The following is a 19,203-nucleotide window of genomic DNA, read 5'->3' as shown; positions in this document are numbered from 1 at the left end:
GTTTAAAGGCAAGGACTGTTTTCTAAATCAGGGATTCCCAAACCCTTTGGTTAATGGCAGAGGCTCATGGCATAAAAACGATTGGGAACCCCTGTTCTAAACAGAGGGAACATTCAGCAATTGGAGGTGAAAAGGGAAAGCCCTCGAAAATGATTCTCTAAAGGTTCACTTGCAGACTGAGTCATTGGTAAAGAAGGCAAATTTAATGTTAGCACTCATTTCAAGATGAGACTAGTCCATTCAATATGCAAATTAAAATCATGGCTCCTTGAACAGAGTGTCTAGGTAACTCTCTGTGCTGTCTTTACGACAGTTATTTAGTTTATATTTTCGCCTAGTAATTCATTCAATAGTATTTTCTAGTTAGAATTAGAAGTGTTTAAAGTATATTCATTGCATGTAAAATATATCGGCATGCGATGACGTCACATCCGGTTTCGCCGCGTCTTGTGGGAAAACACCGGTTTGAAATTAGCGCGAGGGTGGGGGCTTTCCACGAGGCTCACCTGAGCAGAAGCAGTTTTGCAGGCATGAGAAATCACAGTGAGAGCAACGCTGTAAGTTAATAGATAATCGATATATTGAACTAAGATGTTAATGCCGATCCTGTTAGAAGTAACGACGGTAGATAATGTTTATGCTTTCGTTAGTTAAAGAGTCGCGGATAGTTTGCATGGAAGTGTATTTAAAGTAGTCAATGGAGCAGGTAAACTCTCCCTGTATACTGCACCTTAGTGTAATGTAGTTATAGTCACCTTTGCAAGTATTTACACTTGAAATGTGATATTAAGGAAGGAACAAATACTGTATCAATCTTGTATTGTTTTATCAACAGTTTTCACCATATGTTAATGTGAAGAGTGAACAGTAAATGGTTAATCTTACTGCGATCTGGTTTGCATTGGCTGTGGTTTATCCGGACGTTAAATTCGGCGTTCGTTACACCCGAAGGAGAACGTTACACTCTCCCTCGAGATATGTTGCAGCATATGAGGAGCTCAAACTCTTGCTTTTTAAACCTGAGCCAAAGTTTTCTAGGCAGCAAAGTCTGCTGCAGATATTACTGTAAACAATAGTGGAATCCAACAGTTCCCATATTTTGTAACTGTAGCACATTACTGCCCAGCTATCTGAGCTCGACTTAATGAAACAAATTAGATTTAATTATATTAAATATGCACTCTATTGATATACTAATGATCCAGATTTAAAATTCTTTCTCAGTCTGAACAGACAGCAAAGTCACTCAACCTTTTCTTGTGATGTCACACTTTGACAACTCTTTGGATATCCTTGCTTTTTAACAACTGAAAGTCAGATCTCTGCCTCGGGATGTGCTATCTATCTCAGATCCCTCACGCCTTCAAAACCAGCTTCCACTCTCACTGTGTCAGACGTCTTGCTCTTTCCAAACTTGCCTATGCTCTCTCGGTCTCAAGCTCTTGGCTCTTTTTAGACTTGCATTTACTCTCAAGTCTTGGGCCACCTGCTCATTAAAAACAAACCACTTTCTCCTGCATCTCCTTTGTCACATCATTTCCCATGCTTGTCTTAGTATATCCCTGCATCTTGGGTTAAAAATGTTATACAGATACAAATCATTATTAATTCCCCAGCTACTTAAAACATATTCACATTTTAATTTTGATAGGTTAAGTGAGAAGTGCACATTAGTTGATGGACGCAGACCAAATTTATTTTGATTTTTTTGTTTCATGTGATTTGTATTTGTCCTTTTGTCATAAAGTTGAGGAAGTAATGAGACATGCTAAGTGATCAGTTTGTTGTAATTATTTCATTTTAAATATGAGAAAAAATGTAAAGAGTTCAAGAAAATTGATTCATATTAAAACTGAAAAAAATGATAGAAACAATACTTTACCCATTATCCACACCATTGAATCCTATCTTCTTTCCAATATCTCCAACTATTATTCCAGGTATTGAAAACAGGGTCTTGGTGTCTCTGATCTAAATGCAATAAAAGAAAAGTCTATGGCAACTAAACTGATTAAAGGATTATAAAATAACTATTCAATGCTACAATTCAAACCAGGCTAAGAGAATGAAAGGCAGTGCGGGCTGCTGTTATACAAGTCATTTGGATGAATTGTTTTCCTGAACTTAACATTCTGCTTCACTGTGGGTGACAGGGACTTATCTCCCATGGTCTGCCCTTCTTCACTCTTCTCCCTTCCAGAGCTATGATAAGAATTCCGTTATATCGTTAATACAGTAATACGACAGATTCCTAATTTCTAATAATCTTCTGCAAGATGTGGACATTTGTTTTAATGATTACAAAGATATGGCTTACAGGCCAGTAGGGGTCGGTGGAGGGGGAGCTACTGAAACAGCTCACAACTGTGTAAAGGGATTATATTTTAGAAGGATAATTGAACAAGACTATATGGACTACATTAAGGGGAAAAATGGCAATGTACTGAACAGGTATTTGAAACGACATTAAATCTCTCCTTTTTTGTCCTTGACCACAAAATAGTCAATGGGGATACCAAACAGCAAACCTGTGGAAATATTTCTAATAAATTCGCTGATTTAATCTCTCTACACCCATGACCAGACCACGTGGCTAGGCATAGCTCTGTAAATTTGACGATGATATAACCATTGTTGGCAGAATTTCAGATGGTGACAAAAGGCTGTATAGGAGTGAGATATACCAGCTAGTTGAGTGGTGCGCAGTGACAATCTTGCACTCAATGCCAGTAAGATCAAAGAGCTAATTGTGGACTTTGGGAAGGGTAAGACGAGGGAACATAAACGAATCCTCATAGAGGGGTCAGACATGGAGAGAGTGAGCAGCTTCAAGTTCCTGGGTGTTAGTACCTCTGAGGATCTAACCTGGTTCCAACACATTGATCAAGCTATAAAGAAGGCAAGACAGCAGCTATGTTTCATTAGGAGCTTGAGGAGATTTGATTTGTCAACTGAAACACTCAAAACTTCTACAGATGTACCGTGGAGAGTATTCTGACTGGCTGCATTAACATCTGGTGGGGGGTGGGGGTGCCACCGCAAAAGATCAAAATAAGTTGTAGAAACTTGTAAAATTAGTCAGCTCCATCATGGGTAACAGAATCTAAGACATCTTCGAGGAGCGGTGCCTTAGGAAGGTGGTGTCCATCATTAAGGATCCCCACCACCCAGAACATGCTCTCTTCACACTGTTACCATCAGGTAGGAGGTACAGAAGCCTGAAGTCACACACTCAGCAATTCAGGAACAGCTTCTTCCCCTCTGACATCTGATTTCTAAATGGGCATTGAACCTCATTACTTTTTTGCACTACTTACTTTAACTTAACGATTATATTTATTTATTTATCTGTACTGCTGCCGTAAAATTAACAAGTTTCATGATATATGCGGGTGATACTAAATCTAATTCTGATTCTGAAATATAATCAATACTAAGGCAGTATTCATGCTGAATTTTAATTATGCAAGTATTCCCTGGAAAATAGTTATCATGAAGCTTCAGAATTACTAAACTGCACTCAAGGAAACTTCTTTTGCTTAATTGTCATAAATCCAAGAAGTGGATGCTCAAGTCTAGATTTAAGGAATGAAGCTGGACAGGGAGAAGATATCATTGGGAAGCCACACGCATGCCATTCTCTGTAACTTCCGCCTTCTACAACGGGATCCTACAACTAAGCACATCTGGAAGAAGATGGTACCAGTGAACAAGGTGACCAAGGGCGACAACTTCCAGATGGTTCATGAAACTGCCTCTTCCACGTTTTCTTTTTCTTTCAAACGTGTTTCTGCTACTGTTAGAGCCTGTGGCGTGCTTTCCTGGCTGATTAAGAGATTCGGCGCTTTGCTCTCTCTTGGGGGGTGTTTCGACGAAGTGTGCAGCCTCAAAGCCAAGAAGCCTGGTGCAAGCCCATGATCAACATTTCTCACTGATTAAAGTGCATCAGGCTTATTGGCTTTGAGACTGCACACTTTCCTCGAAAAAGAGAGAGCACAGAGGACTGTGTGGATGGCGAGCAGGTGTTGCTCATTGCTGCTGGCAGAAGGTATCTGGGTGTGACAGTCTCTCCTTCTCACTCGCTGCTACTGAAGGAAGACCCCTGTGTTTGAATGGTCTCTCTTTTGTTGCTGGTGGAGGATGGTGCCAGAGTCATTGGTCTTGCACAAGGCTTAATCGACATGGTTTGAGGATTGTACTCTGTAGTTCACGTTATGATGTGTGTCTGGTTTCCGGTACCTCCTTTTTTTGCTGTTATTTTGTGTGGTTTTGAATTGGGGCAGCCTTCAGATAACGAATATTGAGAAAAACATCAAACCACCCCCCCATACAAACACAATAAAAAAATTGAGGAAAGAAACACAATACAAAACACAAAATCAAAACAGTCAGGTATTTTGCTGCATTTGCATTATCTTTTTTCATATGGGGGGCGGGTTTAATGTATTTCTTTGGACAAGTTCCATAGTTTTCTTTGTTTTGTGGTTGTCTGTGAGGAAGATGAATCTTGGGGATTAATACTGCATACATACCTTGATAACAAATGTACTTTGAATCTTTTAATATTCCCCTTACCCCACACTCCTCACTTGCCCATCACCTCTCTTTGATGCCACAATTTCCCTTTCTTCCATTGCCCAGTGTCTTCTCCTATTAGATTCCTTCTTCTTCAGCGCTTTACCTTTTCCACCTATCAACTCCCTGCTTCTTACTTCATCCCCCTTCCTCATTGACTCACTGATCTTCCCCCTCACTTGGTTTCACCCCTCTCCCCCATTCAAACACAGGGACTTTCAGAGATTCTGCCAACAGCTGTGGTGTAATGGGTGAATTTATAGATGGTGTATGAGCTGTGTCTAACCACACATTCATGAACATAGAGAAGAACAGTGAGTTCATCATGCACTGTTCAGGTGTGCCTGTGTTGATGGTCAGCGAGAAGAAGACGTAATCACAAACCCATATAAATGCCACAAAAAAACAATTATGAATGGGCTTCAGCATTAAACACAAGCCTCACCTGAACAATAAAAGCATGAAGTCCGTGACAAACTCCATCAGGTGTGTAAAGCTGGGCAAATACTACAGCGTGCGTGCCATTTTTCCCCATGTTCCCAACCCAGAATTTGGCTGCTTCAAAGTCAGGAGAATTGATGATAAATTCCTAATAGAAACAGAAGAATAAAGAGCCAGATGTAACTGTGCCAGAAAATTTAAAACTTCGACTGTCAATTCATTAGAAAACTTTATAATTATTGCAAAAAATGTGGTATATAATTAAATGCATCGATTTCACTGTATGGAAATATTAACAGAACACTGATAAACACATGGAAACGCCTTTCCAAAAAAGGCTTAGGATTGCTTAGTGTAAATTTTATTATCAGAGTGCAATTAAATCACCATATACAACCCTGAGATACATTTTCCTGTGGGCATACTCAGAAAATCTATACAATAGTCACTACAACTAGGTTGATGAAAGATCAACCAGAGTGCAGAAGACAACAAACCGTGCAAATGCAAATATAAATAATAGCAATAAATGAAAAGAACATGAGATAGTGAGATACAGGGTCCTTAAAGTGAGATCATTGGCTGTGGAAACACTTCAATAATGGGGCAAGTGAGTGTAGTTATCCCCTTCGATTGAAGAGCTTGATGTTGAGGGGTAGAAGCTGTTCCTGAACCTGGTGGTGAGAGCCCTGAGGCTTTTGTACCTGCTACCTGATGGCAGCAGTGAGAAAAGAGCATGGCCTGGGTGGTGAGGATCTCTGATGATGGATGCAGTTTCCTATGACAGTGTTTCATGCAGACATGCTCAATAGTTGAGAGGGCTTTGGCCACAACATACCGGGACAAATCCACTACCTTTTGTAGGATTTTCTATTCAAGACATTGGTGTTTCTATACCAGGTCATGATATAGCCAGTCAATACATTCTCCACTACACATCAATAGATGTTAGTCAAAGTTTTAGATGCCTGCAAACTCCTGAGGAAGGTGTTGCCGTGCTTTCTTCACAATAGCATTTACGTGCTGAGCCAGGACAGGTCCCCTGAAATAGTAACATCCAGGAATTTAAAGTTGCTAACCCTCTTCACCTCTGATCAGAACTGGCTCATGGACCTCTGGTTTCCCTTCTCCCTCCTGCCATCTGGCAAAAGGTACTGAAGCATTCGGGCACTCACGACCAGAATGTGTAACAGTTTTTTCCCCCCAAGCCAGGTATATATATACACACACACACACACACACACTCCCCCCCCCCACCAAAACACCATTCCACTCCCTTTGCAATTTTTGCTCATTTCTTTCTCAATTCCTGCTAAAACATGGTTTACATTTACATCATTTATTATATTGTAATTTTCCCTTTACTGTGCCTATTGTCTTGTTTATTAATTATTGTACTGTCTTGCACTATTTTATGCACTCCCATGTAGGTCTGAAGTCTAATGTAGATTTGTGTTGTTTCACGTAGTGGGGTGTAGTTTTGTGTTGTTTCAGGTAGTCTGGTGTAGTTTTGTGTTGTTTCAGGTAGTCGAGTGTAGTTTTGTGTTGTTTCGGGTAGTCGGGTGTAGTTTTGTGTTGTTTCGGGTAGTCAGGTGTAGTTTTGTGTTGTTTCGGGTAGTTGGGTGTAGTTTTGTAGTCTGGTGTAGTTTTGTGTTGTTTCGGGTAGTCGGGTGTAGTTTAGTGTTGTTTCAGGTAGTCGTGTGTAGTTTTGTGTTGTTTCGAGTAGTTGGGTGTAGTTTTGGGTAGGGGTGTAGTTTTGTGTTGTTTCGGGTAGTCTAGTGTAGTTTTGTGTTGTTTCGGGTAGTTGGGTGTAGTTTTGTGTTGTTTCAGGTAGTTGGGTGTAGTTTTGTGTTGTTTCAGGTAGGGTGTAGTTTTGTGTTGTTTCGGGTAGTCTGGTGTAGTTTTGTGTTGTTTCAGGGAGCATCATGGTCCTGGAGGAACGTTGTTTCGTTTTTACTGTGTACTGTACCAGCTGTTATGGTTGAAATGACAGTAAAAGCGACTTGACTTGATAATGCAGGATTGTTATGTATACGTTCATGGCTTCAAGGTTTTTGGATTAAATTCAAGCTAAAAAGGGAGTAACTTTATGAACCAGTGAGAGAAAAGATCACGCATGGCTGCATTGAACCACCAAACCAAACAAGAGCAACCGTACTGTGCACTGTGGATCCCTGGGAGACAGACAATCAAATATATAATGATTCAAGAAGCATTAGAGCAGTAATGAGCGGGGAGGGTGAAGATGTTTGAACAATGATCCCTCACTGGGATGCATTCAAAGTAAAAGAAACAAAGGACCTGTAATTATTTTGTTGCATTCAGTCTACTTTTTCAGTCAGTATGTAGCAAGTCCAAAGCCTAACAGGAGGTAATGCAAAGGAAATGATCAATTCAGTTTCAGGGAAAGAAGGGATATCCATCTGAATGTTTTTTTTTTGTGGTACTAATCATAATTCAATTTGATTTAATTCACTTTTGAAAAGAATGAAAGTAAAATAAGAACAAAGGCTTTGGGGCAGGCTGATTTCACTAGACTGAGAAGAAATTTAGCACAATTGGACTGGAAACTATCAGATCAAAAGAAACCATTTCAGCAAGAGATTCAAAAGACTCAGGTTAAACTTCCTCCTACAAAGAAAAAGGAACAAAAGGGAGCACAAGTGAGACACCAGAAGTAAAAAAATACAGTAGAACGGTATAATGGGAATATTAAGAGCAGTATTGTCCTCAATTAAAGCTTTATTTCCCAAAGTGCAGCAACCCCCCCCCCCCCCCCCGAATACACTTAAAAAATGCGTTCAAGCTGTAATTATTCCTTTGGACTTGAGGTAAAATTATTTGTGTATATTTTCCATAAAATAGCAAATTACCCCATAAAACCAAGTCCTGGTCAGATGAAGCCTTAAATCCAATTCGTCAAAATTCACATTTTTTGTATTGTTTAAATCGTTGGATTAAGTGCTTAAAGTCTTGAAGCTGCTAGATAGCATGTAAAAACAACTTGCAGTTCAAAAGTCATCATCTTCTGCTTAAAAAGGTGAACAACAGAATCCATTATGACTAAGTTACAAGTGGAAAGGGTTATCTAGTTCAGTAATATTTTAATTTATGGATTACAGGAAACATCCTAGATGATTTTCAAAATCCTCAAATGTAGATATTGTGACTTAGAAATCCAAAACCATAACTACTACCTCCGTTATTCTAAGGGAAGGAAATTAAAAAATACTCTCAAATTGTTGCTAAACTATTTCCCAAAATGCCAATTCAAAATATTTTCAATAAACATAGAAATTTCATTTCTGGAAGTAGGGTTCCTCACATAAGTCACAACATTAACCTGAATTACATATGTCTATTATAGAACTTACCTATTCCCATTCAATACTGATTGAAATCCGTGCTTACTAAGTCATTCAAGACCAGAAATACAGAGAGTAAATAACCCAGTAAATTACACCTTGCTGCTATTCTTTCTTTTGTACCTTTGTCCTTCTTCAGGTAACTGGAAAAACTATACTAAACCATTAAGTATAGTTCTCCCTATAATGAACATTACTAACCACATGGACAAGACTATAAACAGTTAACTATTTCAAACTCCGAGCACAAGTGTGAAAGGCAGCAGACGGGTGGAGCATTGTCTGGTCCCCATCTTCTCACAGGTACTCAAAGCAATGATAGCTCTGACCCATAAGCAGATAACGGCCATCTCTGACAGTTCTGCGCTGCTTAGTGATAACATCATCTCCATGCGTTACACAGGGGTAGATGGTCAGCCTGGACTAGGAGAATGTCTTCGACAGGATATCACACACGTACATGATGGACAAACTCTCCAAAGTCAATTTTCAAAATTCAAAGTAAATTTATTATCGAAGCACATATACGTCACCATATACAACCCTGAGATTCATTTTCTTGTGGGCATACCTAATAAATCCATAATAGAATAAGTCATAACAGAATTAATGAAAAACCTCACCAAATTAGGTGTTCAACCAGTGTGCAAAAGACGAGAGCGAGAGAGTGAGAGTGAAGGAGGGGGGGAGAGAGGGGGTGGGGAGAGAGAGAGGGGGAGGGGGGGGAGAGATGGGGGGACAGGGGGGGAGAGAGGGGGGAGAGAGGGGGGAGAGAGGGGGGAGAGAGGGGGGAGAGAGGGGGGAGAGAGGGGGGAGAGAGGGGGGAGAGAGGGGGGAGAGAGGGGGGAGAGAGGGGGGAGAGAGGGGGGAGAGAGAGGAGGGGAGAGAAGCAAGCAACCACAGAGGGATGACTGTTAGGGAATGCTGTGGACTGGCATATTTCAGGCTGCAGGAGTATGTGGGGGGAGAGATGCACTAAGGGTTTGTGGGCAAGGACCACAATCTAGGCTCCTTCCACCATCACACAAAGTGGGGTGGAGATGGGTGGGGAAGTCCCTCAAACATTGAAATAGCATATCACTTGAGGAGGCCACAAGTGACAATGGTGCTATGGTTTAAGAAATAAATGCACACTACTGAGTGTAGTGAACAACAATGCAAAAATTTGCACTGTTCCTTCAGAGATTTACAAGGATGCTGCCTGGGCTGGAGGGCGTATCTTATGAGAATAGGTTGAGAGAACTCAGACTTTTCTCCTTGGAGCGACTGAGCTTGAGCGGTGACCTGATAGAAGTGTATAAGATGATGAGAGGCATTGATCGTGTGGGTAGTCAGAGGCTTTTTCCCAGGGCTGAAATGGTTAACACAACGGGGGCATAGATTTTAAGGTGCTTGGAAATAGGTACCGAGGGGATGTCAGGGGTAAGTTTTTCCACACAGAGAGTGGTGGGTGTGTGGAATGCACTGCTGGCAGAAGTGGATACAATAGGGTCTTTTAAGAGCCTCTTAGATAGGTACATGGAGCTTAGAAAAACAGAGGGCTACGTGGCAGGGAGATTGTAGGCAGTCTCTAGAGTAGGTTACATGGTCAGTACAACACTGTGAGCCGAAGGGCCTGTAATGTGCTGTAAATTTCTATGTTCTCACTTTGTATGTACAAAGTTTGTTGTATTTACTGATTGGTTAAATATGTACACTATGACATGTCACTGATGGCCATGAATATTCTAGATAGTCAGGTGATTCCAATGTAATAATTTATTAATATGGACAACTCTCTTTTTCACCTTCTCTCAACCCTTTCCAGATACAATATAGCATCATTCTCTGTGTTTAATCCTTTACAGTTCAGCAATTCTTCAATTCTATGAACAGGTCAGAAAAGTGACTTCTCATGCCAGATCCCAATGGCTGGTCTCCCTGTCTGGGATGGATGACTACTGCTTTCCCAGCGCTGGACATACCTGGTCAGGATGCAGCTTTGCTGATTTCACCAGAGAGAGCTGAAAAGTAGCACAGCCTCCGGGGGAACAGTGAGGAGATCCTGTTTCCTCTGACAAAATGGCACAGTCTATTGGAAACTTTGCTTGTTGTAAACACACTTAGTATTTTTTTTTACAAAAGTTTCAGGCAGGCAATTAAAGACTATTTAAATAAATCATTTAAAATATAGAAAAATAAAAATGACTTAAAATATATAAACCACTTGAAGAAGAAGAAGAAGAAAGCCCTTAACTCCAAGTGGAGTCATCGGGATGCCGTCATGATAGCGTTTTTTTAGCAGGCTTTCTTGTTTTTACGAGGCCGAGTTGCTAGCTCCACACTCAACCCAGCACGGATGGAAAGCGTGCAAGGGATCCGGCTGGATTCGAACTCAGGAGCCTTCAAAGTCCAAAGTCCGGTGCTGATGACACTACGCCACCAGCCAGCCTTATCAACCACATAATTCATCAAAATGTGGTAATGTTCAATGATTAAACATTGCAACTTGCTTTCTCTTCTTCATCACAGGCCAAAGCTCTAAAATCCCATTGAAATGGAATCTGAGTGGTGAGTCCCAGCAAAATATTGAAAAATTTAACAAGACTGGTGTTTGCCAAAGGATTGAAACAGCAAAATACTGTTAATCATCAGAATTGGCATCCCAAATCAGCCTGCAAGTCTGAGTGTGCTGGCATACATTAGATGAAATTTTGGACTTTCTCAATTTGGAACCACTGGCATTGCCCTGTGAAATTCAGCCAATTAAAGAGTCCTTCCCTTCATTACTGATGCCACCTAGCAACTTCTCATGACCATATGTGTGGCTAAGTTGATGTGGAGCTAGAAGGTGGACCCATTAACACCAAAGTTGATGCAGGATGTCGGCAGGACTCTGCGTTAGGGATGCTAAGTAGCACCTGCTGCAGGCCTCCCCTCTCCATCATGAAAGATCAAACCCAGAATGGTCAATCAATAGCAGCAAAGTACTTTCATCAATCACCTTCGGAGCTACAAACCTGAGTGGCGGGATCATATCTGGCTGTTGTTCTAATGGCCTTGGTATTGCTGCCATGGCTCAACTCCGTCAATGCAAAGCATCCAAATACCTACGTACAATGAGAAATAAATTATACGATCAATGTGTAATGAAGTGGCCAATAATAGGCTTCAAAATATTTAAAAATTATTACCAAACATCAACCAGACAGAAGATTGTGGAAACCGGCATACAGAAACAGGCAGGGCAGTCTAACTCCATTTTGGAGAGGGGTGGAGTAAGAGACAGAGAGAGGGAGGAGAGAGAAGAGGGAGAAGCAGAGTGGAGAGATGGGGGGAAGGGTGGGGGAGCGAGGACAGAGACCCCATACACCACACATCCTGCTTCTCTTCCTCCCCGTTCTCTCTCTCTCTCCTGCCCCCACTCCTCTCCTCTCTCACTCTCATCACCTCCCTATCATAATCCTATCTTTCACTTTCCCAGCTCTCACTTAGGTTATCCCCTCACTCAGTCTCTTCCTCACTGCCTTCTTCTCCTCACCTCACTTTCTTCTGTCCCCACACCTTGTTTTCCACCCCAGTCTCCCCTCATTGTCTCCTTCCTCCCTACTGTACTCCAATCTAGCACATTTGTCCAACTCAATGACACCCTCTCCAATTTCCATGTTCATTTTGTTATCTCCTGTTGCTCTATCTCTTTTTACTCAGTCATCGTGCTGCCACCCCATCTCTCTCGCTGCTGCTTCCTCTATCTTCCTATCCTGGTGCCTTCTCTTTCCCCTCCTTTCCTTCCTGTTATTTCCTTACTTAGTCTTCCCATTCCCTTCCTTCACACTTCTGTTCCTTTCAGTCTCTCTCTCTCTTAATGACTCACTCTTTCACCCCCACACCCTCTCCACAAACCCCTCACTCCCCTCTTTTTTCTTACTCATCCTCTTTTTTCTTTCACTTTCTTGGTGGTCCCATCTTTTCCCTTCACCACTCCTCTCACAAGGCCATAAAATATAGGAGCAGAAGTAGGCCATTCAGCCCATCGAGTCTGCTCCTCCATTCAATCATGGGCTGATCCAATTCTTCCAGTTGATGCCCTGTCTAATCAAGAACCTATCTATCTCTACCTTAAATGCATCCAATGACTTGGCCTCCACAGCCACTCATGGCAACAAATTCCACAGATTTAACACCCTTTGACTAAAGTCATTTCCGTGCATCTCTGTTCTAAATGGATGTCCTTCAACTCTGAAGTCATGTCCTCTTGTCCTGGACTCCCCTACCATGGGAAACAACTTTGCCATATCTAATTTATTCAGCCCTTTTAACATCTGGAGTTTCTATGAGATCCCCCCTCATTCTCCTGAACTCCAGGGAATACAGTCCAAAAGCTGCCAGATGTTCCTCATACGGTAACCCTCTCATTCCTGGAAACATTCTCGTGAATCTTCTCTGAACCCTCTCCAATATTGATATATCCTTTCTAAAATAAGGAGCCCAAAACTGCACACAATACTCCAAGTGTGATCTCACGAATGTCTTATAGAACCTTAACATCATATCCCTGCTTTTATATTCTATACCTCTAGAAAAGAATGACAACATTACATTTGCCTTCTTCACCACTGACTCAAACCTGGAGGTCAACCTTTAAAGTATCCTGCACAAGGACTCCCAAGTCCCTTTACATCTCTGCATTTTGAATTCTCTCCCCATCTAAATAATAGTCTGCCCATGTATTTCTTCCACCAAAGGGCATGACCATACACTTTCCAACATTGTGTTTCATTTGCCACTTCTTTGCCCATTCTCCTAAACTATCTAAGTCTTTCTGCAGGCTCTCTGTTTCCTTAACACTACCCGCTCCTCAACCTATCTTTGTATCATTGGCATATTTAGCCACAAATCCATTAATCCCAATCCAAATCATTGACATACATTGTAAAAAGCAGCGGTCCCAACACCGACCCCTATGGAACTCCACTGGTAACCAGCAGCCAGCCAGAATAGGATCCCCTTTATTCCCACTCTCTGTTTTCTGCCGATCATCCAATGCTCCATCCATGCTGGTAATTTCCCTGTAATTCCATGGGCTCTTTTCTTGCTAAGCAGACTCATGTGCGGCACCTTGTCCAAGGCCTTCTGAAAATTCAAGTGCACCATATCTACTGCATCTCCTTTGTCTACCCTGCTTGTAATTTCCTCAAAGAATTGCAGTAGATTTGTCAGGCAGGATTTTCCTTTCAGGAAACCACTCTGGCTTTGGCCTATCTTGTCATGTGCCTCCAGGTACTCCATAATCTTATCCCTAAAAATTGATTCCAACAACTTCCCAACCACTGGTGTCAGGCTAACAGGTCTATAGTTTCCTTTCTGCTGCCTCCCACCCTTCTTAAATGGTGGACTAACATATGCAATTTTCCAGTCATCCAGTACAATGCCAGAATCTATCGATCCTTGAAAGATCATTGTTAATACCTCCGCATTCTCTCCAGCTACTTCCTTCAGAACCCAAGGGTGCATTCCATCAGGTCCAGGAGATTTATCCACCCTCAGACCATTAAGCTTCCTGAGCACATTCTCAGTCATAATTTTCACGGCACAAAATTCACTTCCCTGCCACTCTTGAATGTCCGGCATACTGCAGATGTCTTCCACTGCAAAGACTGATGCAAGATACACATTCAGTTCCTCTGCCATCCCTGCATCTCTCATTACAATATCTCCATTTTGTATTGGTCCTATATCTACCCTTGACTCTCTTTTACCCTTTATATACATAAAAAGGCTTTTAGTATCTTCTTTGATATTAGTCACCAGCTTCCTCTCATAATTCATCTTTTCCTTCCTAATGAACTTCTTAGCTTCCTTCTGCAAGTTTTTTTTAAAACATCCCAATCCTCTATCTTCCCACTTGGCTTCCTTGTATGCCCTCTCTTTTGTTTTTACTTTGGCTCTGACTTCACTTGTCAGCCATTGTAGTGTCCTTCTTCCATTCGAAAATTTCTCCTTATTTGGAATACATCTTGTCTTGCACTTCCCTCATTTTTCGCCAAAACTCCAGCCATCGCTGCTCTGCTGTCCCTCCTGCTAATCTCTTTTTCCTGTCAACCTGGTCCAGCTCCCCTCTCATGTCATTATAATTCCTTAATTCCACTGAAGTACCGACACATTACAATTTAGTTTCTCATTCTCAAATTTCAAAGTGAACTTGATCATATTGTGATCACTGTTTCCTAACAATTCCTTAACCTTAAGCTCTCTTATCACCTCTAGATCATTGCACAACACCCAGTCCAACACAGCCGATCCCCTAGTGGGCTCAACGACAAGCTGTTCTAAAAAGCCATTCCTTAGACATTCTACAAATTCTCTCTCTTGAGGTCCAGTACTAGCCTGGTTTTCCCAATCCACTTTCATGTTAAAATCCCCAATGATTATCATGACACACCTTTTCTATTTCCTGCTATAATTTGCAATCCACATCCTGGGTGCTGTTTCGAAGCCTGTATACAACTGCCACTGGGTCCTTTTACCCTTGCCATTTCTTAACTCAACCCATAGAGACCCTACACCTTCCAATCCTATGTCATCCCTTTCAAATGATATAATATTATTTCTTATACACAAGGCCACACCACCCTTCTAACCTATCTTTCCAATACACTGTATATCCTTGGACATGCAGCTCCCACTGGCATCCGTCCTTTAGCCAAGTTTCAGAGATGGCCACAACGTCATACTTGCCAATCTGTAGCTGAATTTCAAGATTGTCCATTTTATTTCTTATGCTGCCTGCATTCAAATATAACACTTCCAGTTCAGTATTTGTTGCTTTCTGTTTTAACTGCACCACGCCTCTATTGCCCTGTAACTCACCCCACTGGCTGTGATTATGCCTCATCTCCTGCCTTTCCTTTCTATCATCTCTGTTGCACGCTATCTCTGATTTATTTCTGTTTTCCCCTTCCTCAGCCCTATCACTCTGATGCCCATTCCCCTGCCAAATTAGTTTAAACCCTCCTGAACAGGTCTATTAAATGTGCCTGTTAGGATATTGGACCCCTTTGGGTTCAGGTTAACCCATCCTTTTTGTACAGGTCGTACTTCTGCCCAGAAGGTGCCCCAATGATCCAGGAACCCAAAACCCTGCCCCTCCACCAGTCCCTCAGCCAGGTATTAATATGCCTGATCAGGCTATTCTTGCACTCATTAGCATATGGCACAGGCAGCAATCCTGGAGGTTCTGTTTTTCAGTTTCCTACCTAACTGCCTGAATTCTCTCTTCAGGACCTCCTCCCTTTTTCTACCTATGTCATTGGTACCAACTTGTACCAAGACTTCTGGCTGTTCACCCTCTCCCTTCAGAATACTTTGCACCCATTCAGAGACATCCCTAGCAACTGGGAGGCAACAGACTACGCGGGTATCTCTATCAGCCTGACAGAACCTCCTGTCTGTTCCCTTCACTATGGAATCCCCTACGACTACCACATTCCTTTTCTCTCTCCCATCATGCCCTATCCAGTCCAGTTTCCCTATCTGATACCCTTCCCTTTCTTTCTCAGCCTTGCTCTCTTTCCATTTTCCTTTCTTCCATCGCTTTTCTTCTTCCATTATCTCTATTCTTCTCCCCCTCTTCTCCACTGCTATCCTCTTCTCTCCCTCCAGTTCCTCAGCTCTTTTTTCACACCTCCTTTTCCCTCCATTCTCTCACTCTCTTCCATTCCACTCTCATTTCATTTCTTGATCAGTAAGGGTGTCAGGAGAAGGCAGGATAATAGGGTAGAGATGTTAGTAATTCAGGCATGATGGAATGGCATAGCAGACCCAATGAGCTGAACGGTCTCATTCTGCTCTATGGTATCTCACCCACACTCAGAAAATCACTAACTTGCAATTATCAAAGACATTACCTCCATATCACTTATTTTTTGTACCCATTGATGATGTCTTTGAGATCCCGCACCAACAATGGTACCTAAAAACAGCTAAAATTTAAACAGATGCTGATCAGAACACAGTTCAGAGGAAATAATTTCTCATTTGATTTTCTTCTTTTGGTAGAAATAAATGTTACAACCTAATTTAAAATAAGCAGGTTGTCAGAATAATCCAAAGATTCAACAATTCAAAGTACATTTGGTAACAAAGTATACTGTATGTGCAACAAACAACCCTGAGATTTACCTTCCCACAGATAGCCATGGAACAAAGAAAACCACAGAACCTGTTCAAAGAGAAACATCAACTACCCACCCACCACCCCCCACCCCAATTCCCATGTGCAAATAAAAACAAATCACACGGACAGCAGAAAGAATGAGCAAGAAACACAGAATATAAAACACCAACGCGCAAAAGTTATCTACGGTGTCTCGGCATATTGAGTGCAGCTCACGTCAGTTCAGTCTGGTACCGCGCCATTTGCTCCCTGGAGGCCAGTCCAAACAAAATCACACAAAATGCAACAAAAATAGGAGCGACCAGAATGTGAACTACAGATCTGGCTACTAAATCCTACTATGAACCAATAAAACATAAAATATTTTTAAAATGCATCGGGCAGCTTTGAGAGCAGAGACTTTATTCACTATGAGGGATCTCAGTACAGACCCCTGGAGCTCCCAAATCAATACAGCTTCACTCACTGTGTATCTCTTTATAAGGGATAACTTTCCATCTCTTTAGCTATTTACTCTCTTTTTCAATCTTTTTATTAATATCAATATATTAAAAATAACAAATATTAATACACAATTATTGGGATTACATTGTTAATAGTTAACATACATGAATATATACTCAATTGGTACAAGGGAATTAAGTCTCCCAAAGTCGTACAAAATACAAATATAGTGTACGTAGAGCAAAGAAAATTGGAATAACAATAAGAAAAAAGAAAAAAAACAAAATATATATATATTCCAAAAAAAATTAATCTATCCAAAGCTAACAATTAACTAAAAAAAAAGAAAAAGAAAAAGAAACATGGGCTGTTTATAATATCTGAAAATAAGAACCATAAGTATCATCAACTCCAACCCTCTCTACATGTATAAAACCAGAAAAAAAAGAAATAGGCTTGGAAAAGGTCAAATTACATCATATGAAAATATTGAATAAATGGCCTCCTAGTCTTTTCAAATTTAGTAGAAGGATCATATGTAACACTTCTAATTTTTTCTAAGCTTAAACATAACATAGTTTGAGAGAACCAATGAAATGTGGTAGGGGGATTAATCTCTTTCCAATTCAACAAAAGAGATCTTTTAGCCATTAATATAAGAAATACGATCATCCAACGAGCTGAGGGAGTTAAATGAATTGGCTCTATCATTGGTAGACCAAAAATTGCGGTAAAAGGATGAGGTTGTAAATCAATACTCAATACCGTTGAAATAATATCAAAGTTATCTTTCCAGTATTTTTTCAAAGACGGACATGACCAAAACATGAGTTAGGGAGGCTATCTCAGAGTGACATCTGCCACATGTAGGATTTATATGGGAGTAATAACAAGCTAATTTATCCTTGGACATTTGGGCCCTGTGGACTTTAAACTGCATCAATGAATGTTTGGAACATATAGAGGATGAATTAACTAATTGAAGATTTTTTTCTCATTTTTCAATAGGTAAAGTAAACTTTAAAGGGAACTTTAAAGTTCCCTTTCCCATTCATTCTTAACTTTATAAGATCCATTGGAACGTATTTTCATAATTATATTGTAAACAGTTGCTATTACACCTTTCTGAAAAGGACTTAAATCTAAAAATTTTTCCAAAATACCCATAGAATCCAGATTCGGGAAGGTAGGAAGCACAGTGTTTAAAAAGTTACTAATCTGTAAATATCTAAGAAAATGGGATCTAGGCAAACACTTTAGCTATTTACCCGTACACTTCTTACCTTAGAAACAGTAAATAGTTTACATATTTATCCTTTGCTATACAATTCCCAGCTCCATAGAGCTTTTTTGAAAAGTACTTCCTTAGTTGTGAAATTATTCAGGTCATCCTTAGGACAATGAATGACCCAACGTAATTACAACTTTTCTTATCTCATTAGTCTCCTTCAACCCATTTGCTGCCTGTTGTCAGACTGCTTGTCCAAGATTCAACCTTTGATGATCTGCAGTTAAAGAATGGAAGATTAAGCCTTTGTATCCCTCTTTGACTCAGTAGTAGGCAGTCGTCAATCCCAGGGGATCACATGCCTCTGGTGGACTGGGTCCTCTCCAGGGCATGAGCCTGGGTGGGAAGATTTGAAGCACCAGCTGTTGCCCATGCAGAACGATCCCCCTCTTCACGCTACTGATGTCGTCCAAGGGAAGGGCAAATGCTGATACAGCTTGGCACCAGAGTTGTCACAGAGGTTGCCAGAGTGAAGTTGTAAACATCAATCTTTCTTAGGGACCCAGGCTCCGGATTTCTTCCTTGGGGTTTACTCCTGAAGCCTTTCCCGTGGGTCGATATAGCCGTAAGACAGCGGAGTTTTAAAATCAGAGTTTTCCTTCTGCTAGGTGGGCTGCCGTCCAAGGCTGATGAGCCCCACCTGCCCGAAGCCACTCGCTTTGAGGCACCAGTGGTCCGCCTTTGCCCCTCTCTTGTCAGTAGAAACAGTTCCGCCGGGCCTAGTAGCTAAGGCCAAGAGTTGAACTTGGTTGTCAGAGGCTGTTAGAGTCACACGCCATTTGGAGCACTTTATAAATGGTGGGAGCTTATCCCCTCTACCACCCCGGCTATGACAACCTTAGTCCTTGACTACTAAAAACCTATTCCATTTACATTCCTCCACACCTACTTTTGTACTGAGCAAATCCTTGAATTTCTGATATTGATGACAAATT

General features: G+C 41.1%; 1 protein-coding gene across 4 annotated transcripts in view; it reads right to left on the bottom strand.

Moving 5' to 3' along the window:
• The window catches only part of acox3 (acyl-CoA oxidase 3, pristanoyl), a 149,137-nt gene that overhangs the window by 91,125 nt on the left and 38,809 nt on the right, over positions 1-19,203 (bottom strand). For all 4 annotated transcript variants that reach the window (XM_059964889.1, XM_059964891.1, XM_059964888.1 and 1 more), the window contains 4 exons: positions 16,268-16,342; positions 11,381-11,470; positions 5,021-5,164; positions 1,883-1,971 (listed from right to left, as the gene is read on the bottom strand). In XM_059964889.1, the coding sequence (XP_059820872.1) occupies positions 1,883-1,971; positions 5,021-5,164; positions 11,381-11,470; positions 16,268-16,342 (398 nt within the window). The remainder of the gene's footprint in view (positions 1-1,882; positions 1,972-5,020; positions 5,165-11,380; positions 11,471-16,267; positions 16,343-19,203) is intronic.

The sequence above is a fragment of the Hypanus sabinus genome, chromosome 3 (assembly GCF_030144855.1).
Source record: "Hypanus sabinus isolate sHypSab1 chromosome 3, sHypSab1.hap1, whole genome shotgun sequence".
Classification (NCBI taxonomy): Eukaryota; Metazoa; Chordata; class Chondrichthyes; order Myliobatiformes; family Dasyatidae; genus Hypanus; species Hypanus sabinus.
Note: the sequence above shows the minus strand (reverse complement) of the source record. Positions and strands in the feature narration are given on the sequence as shown.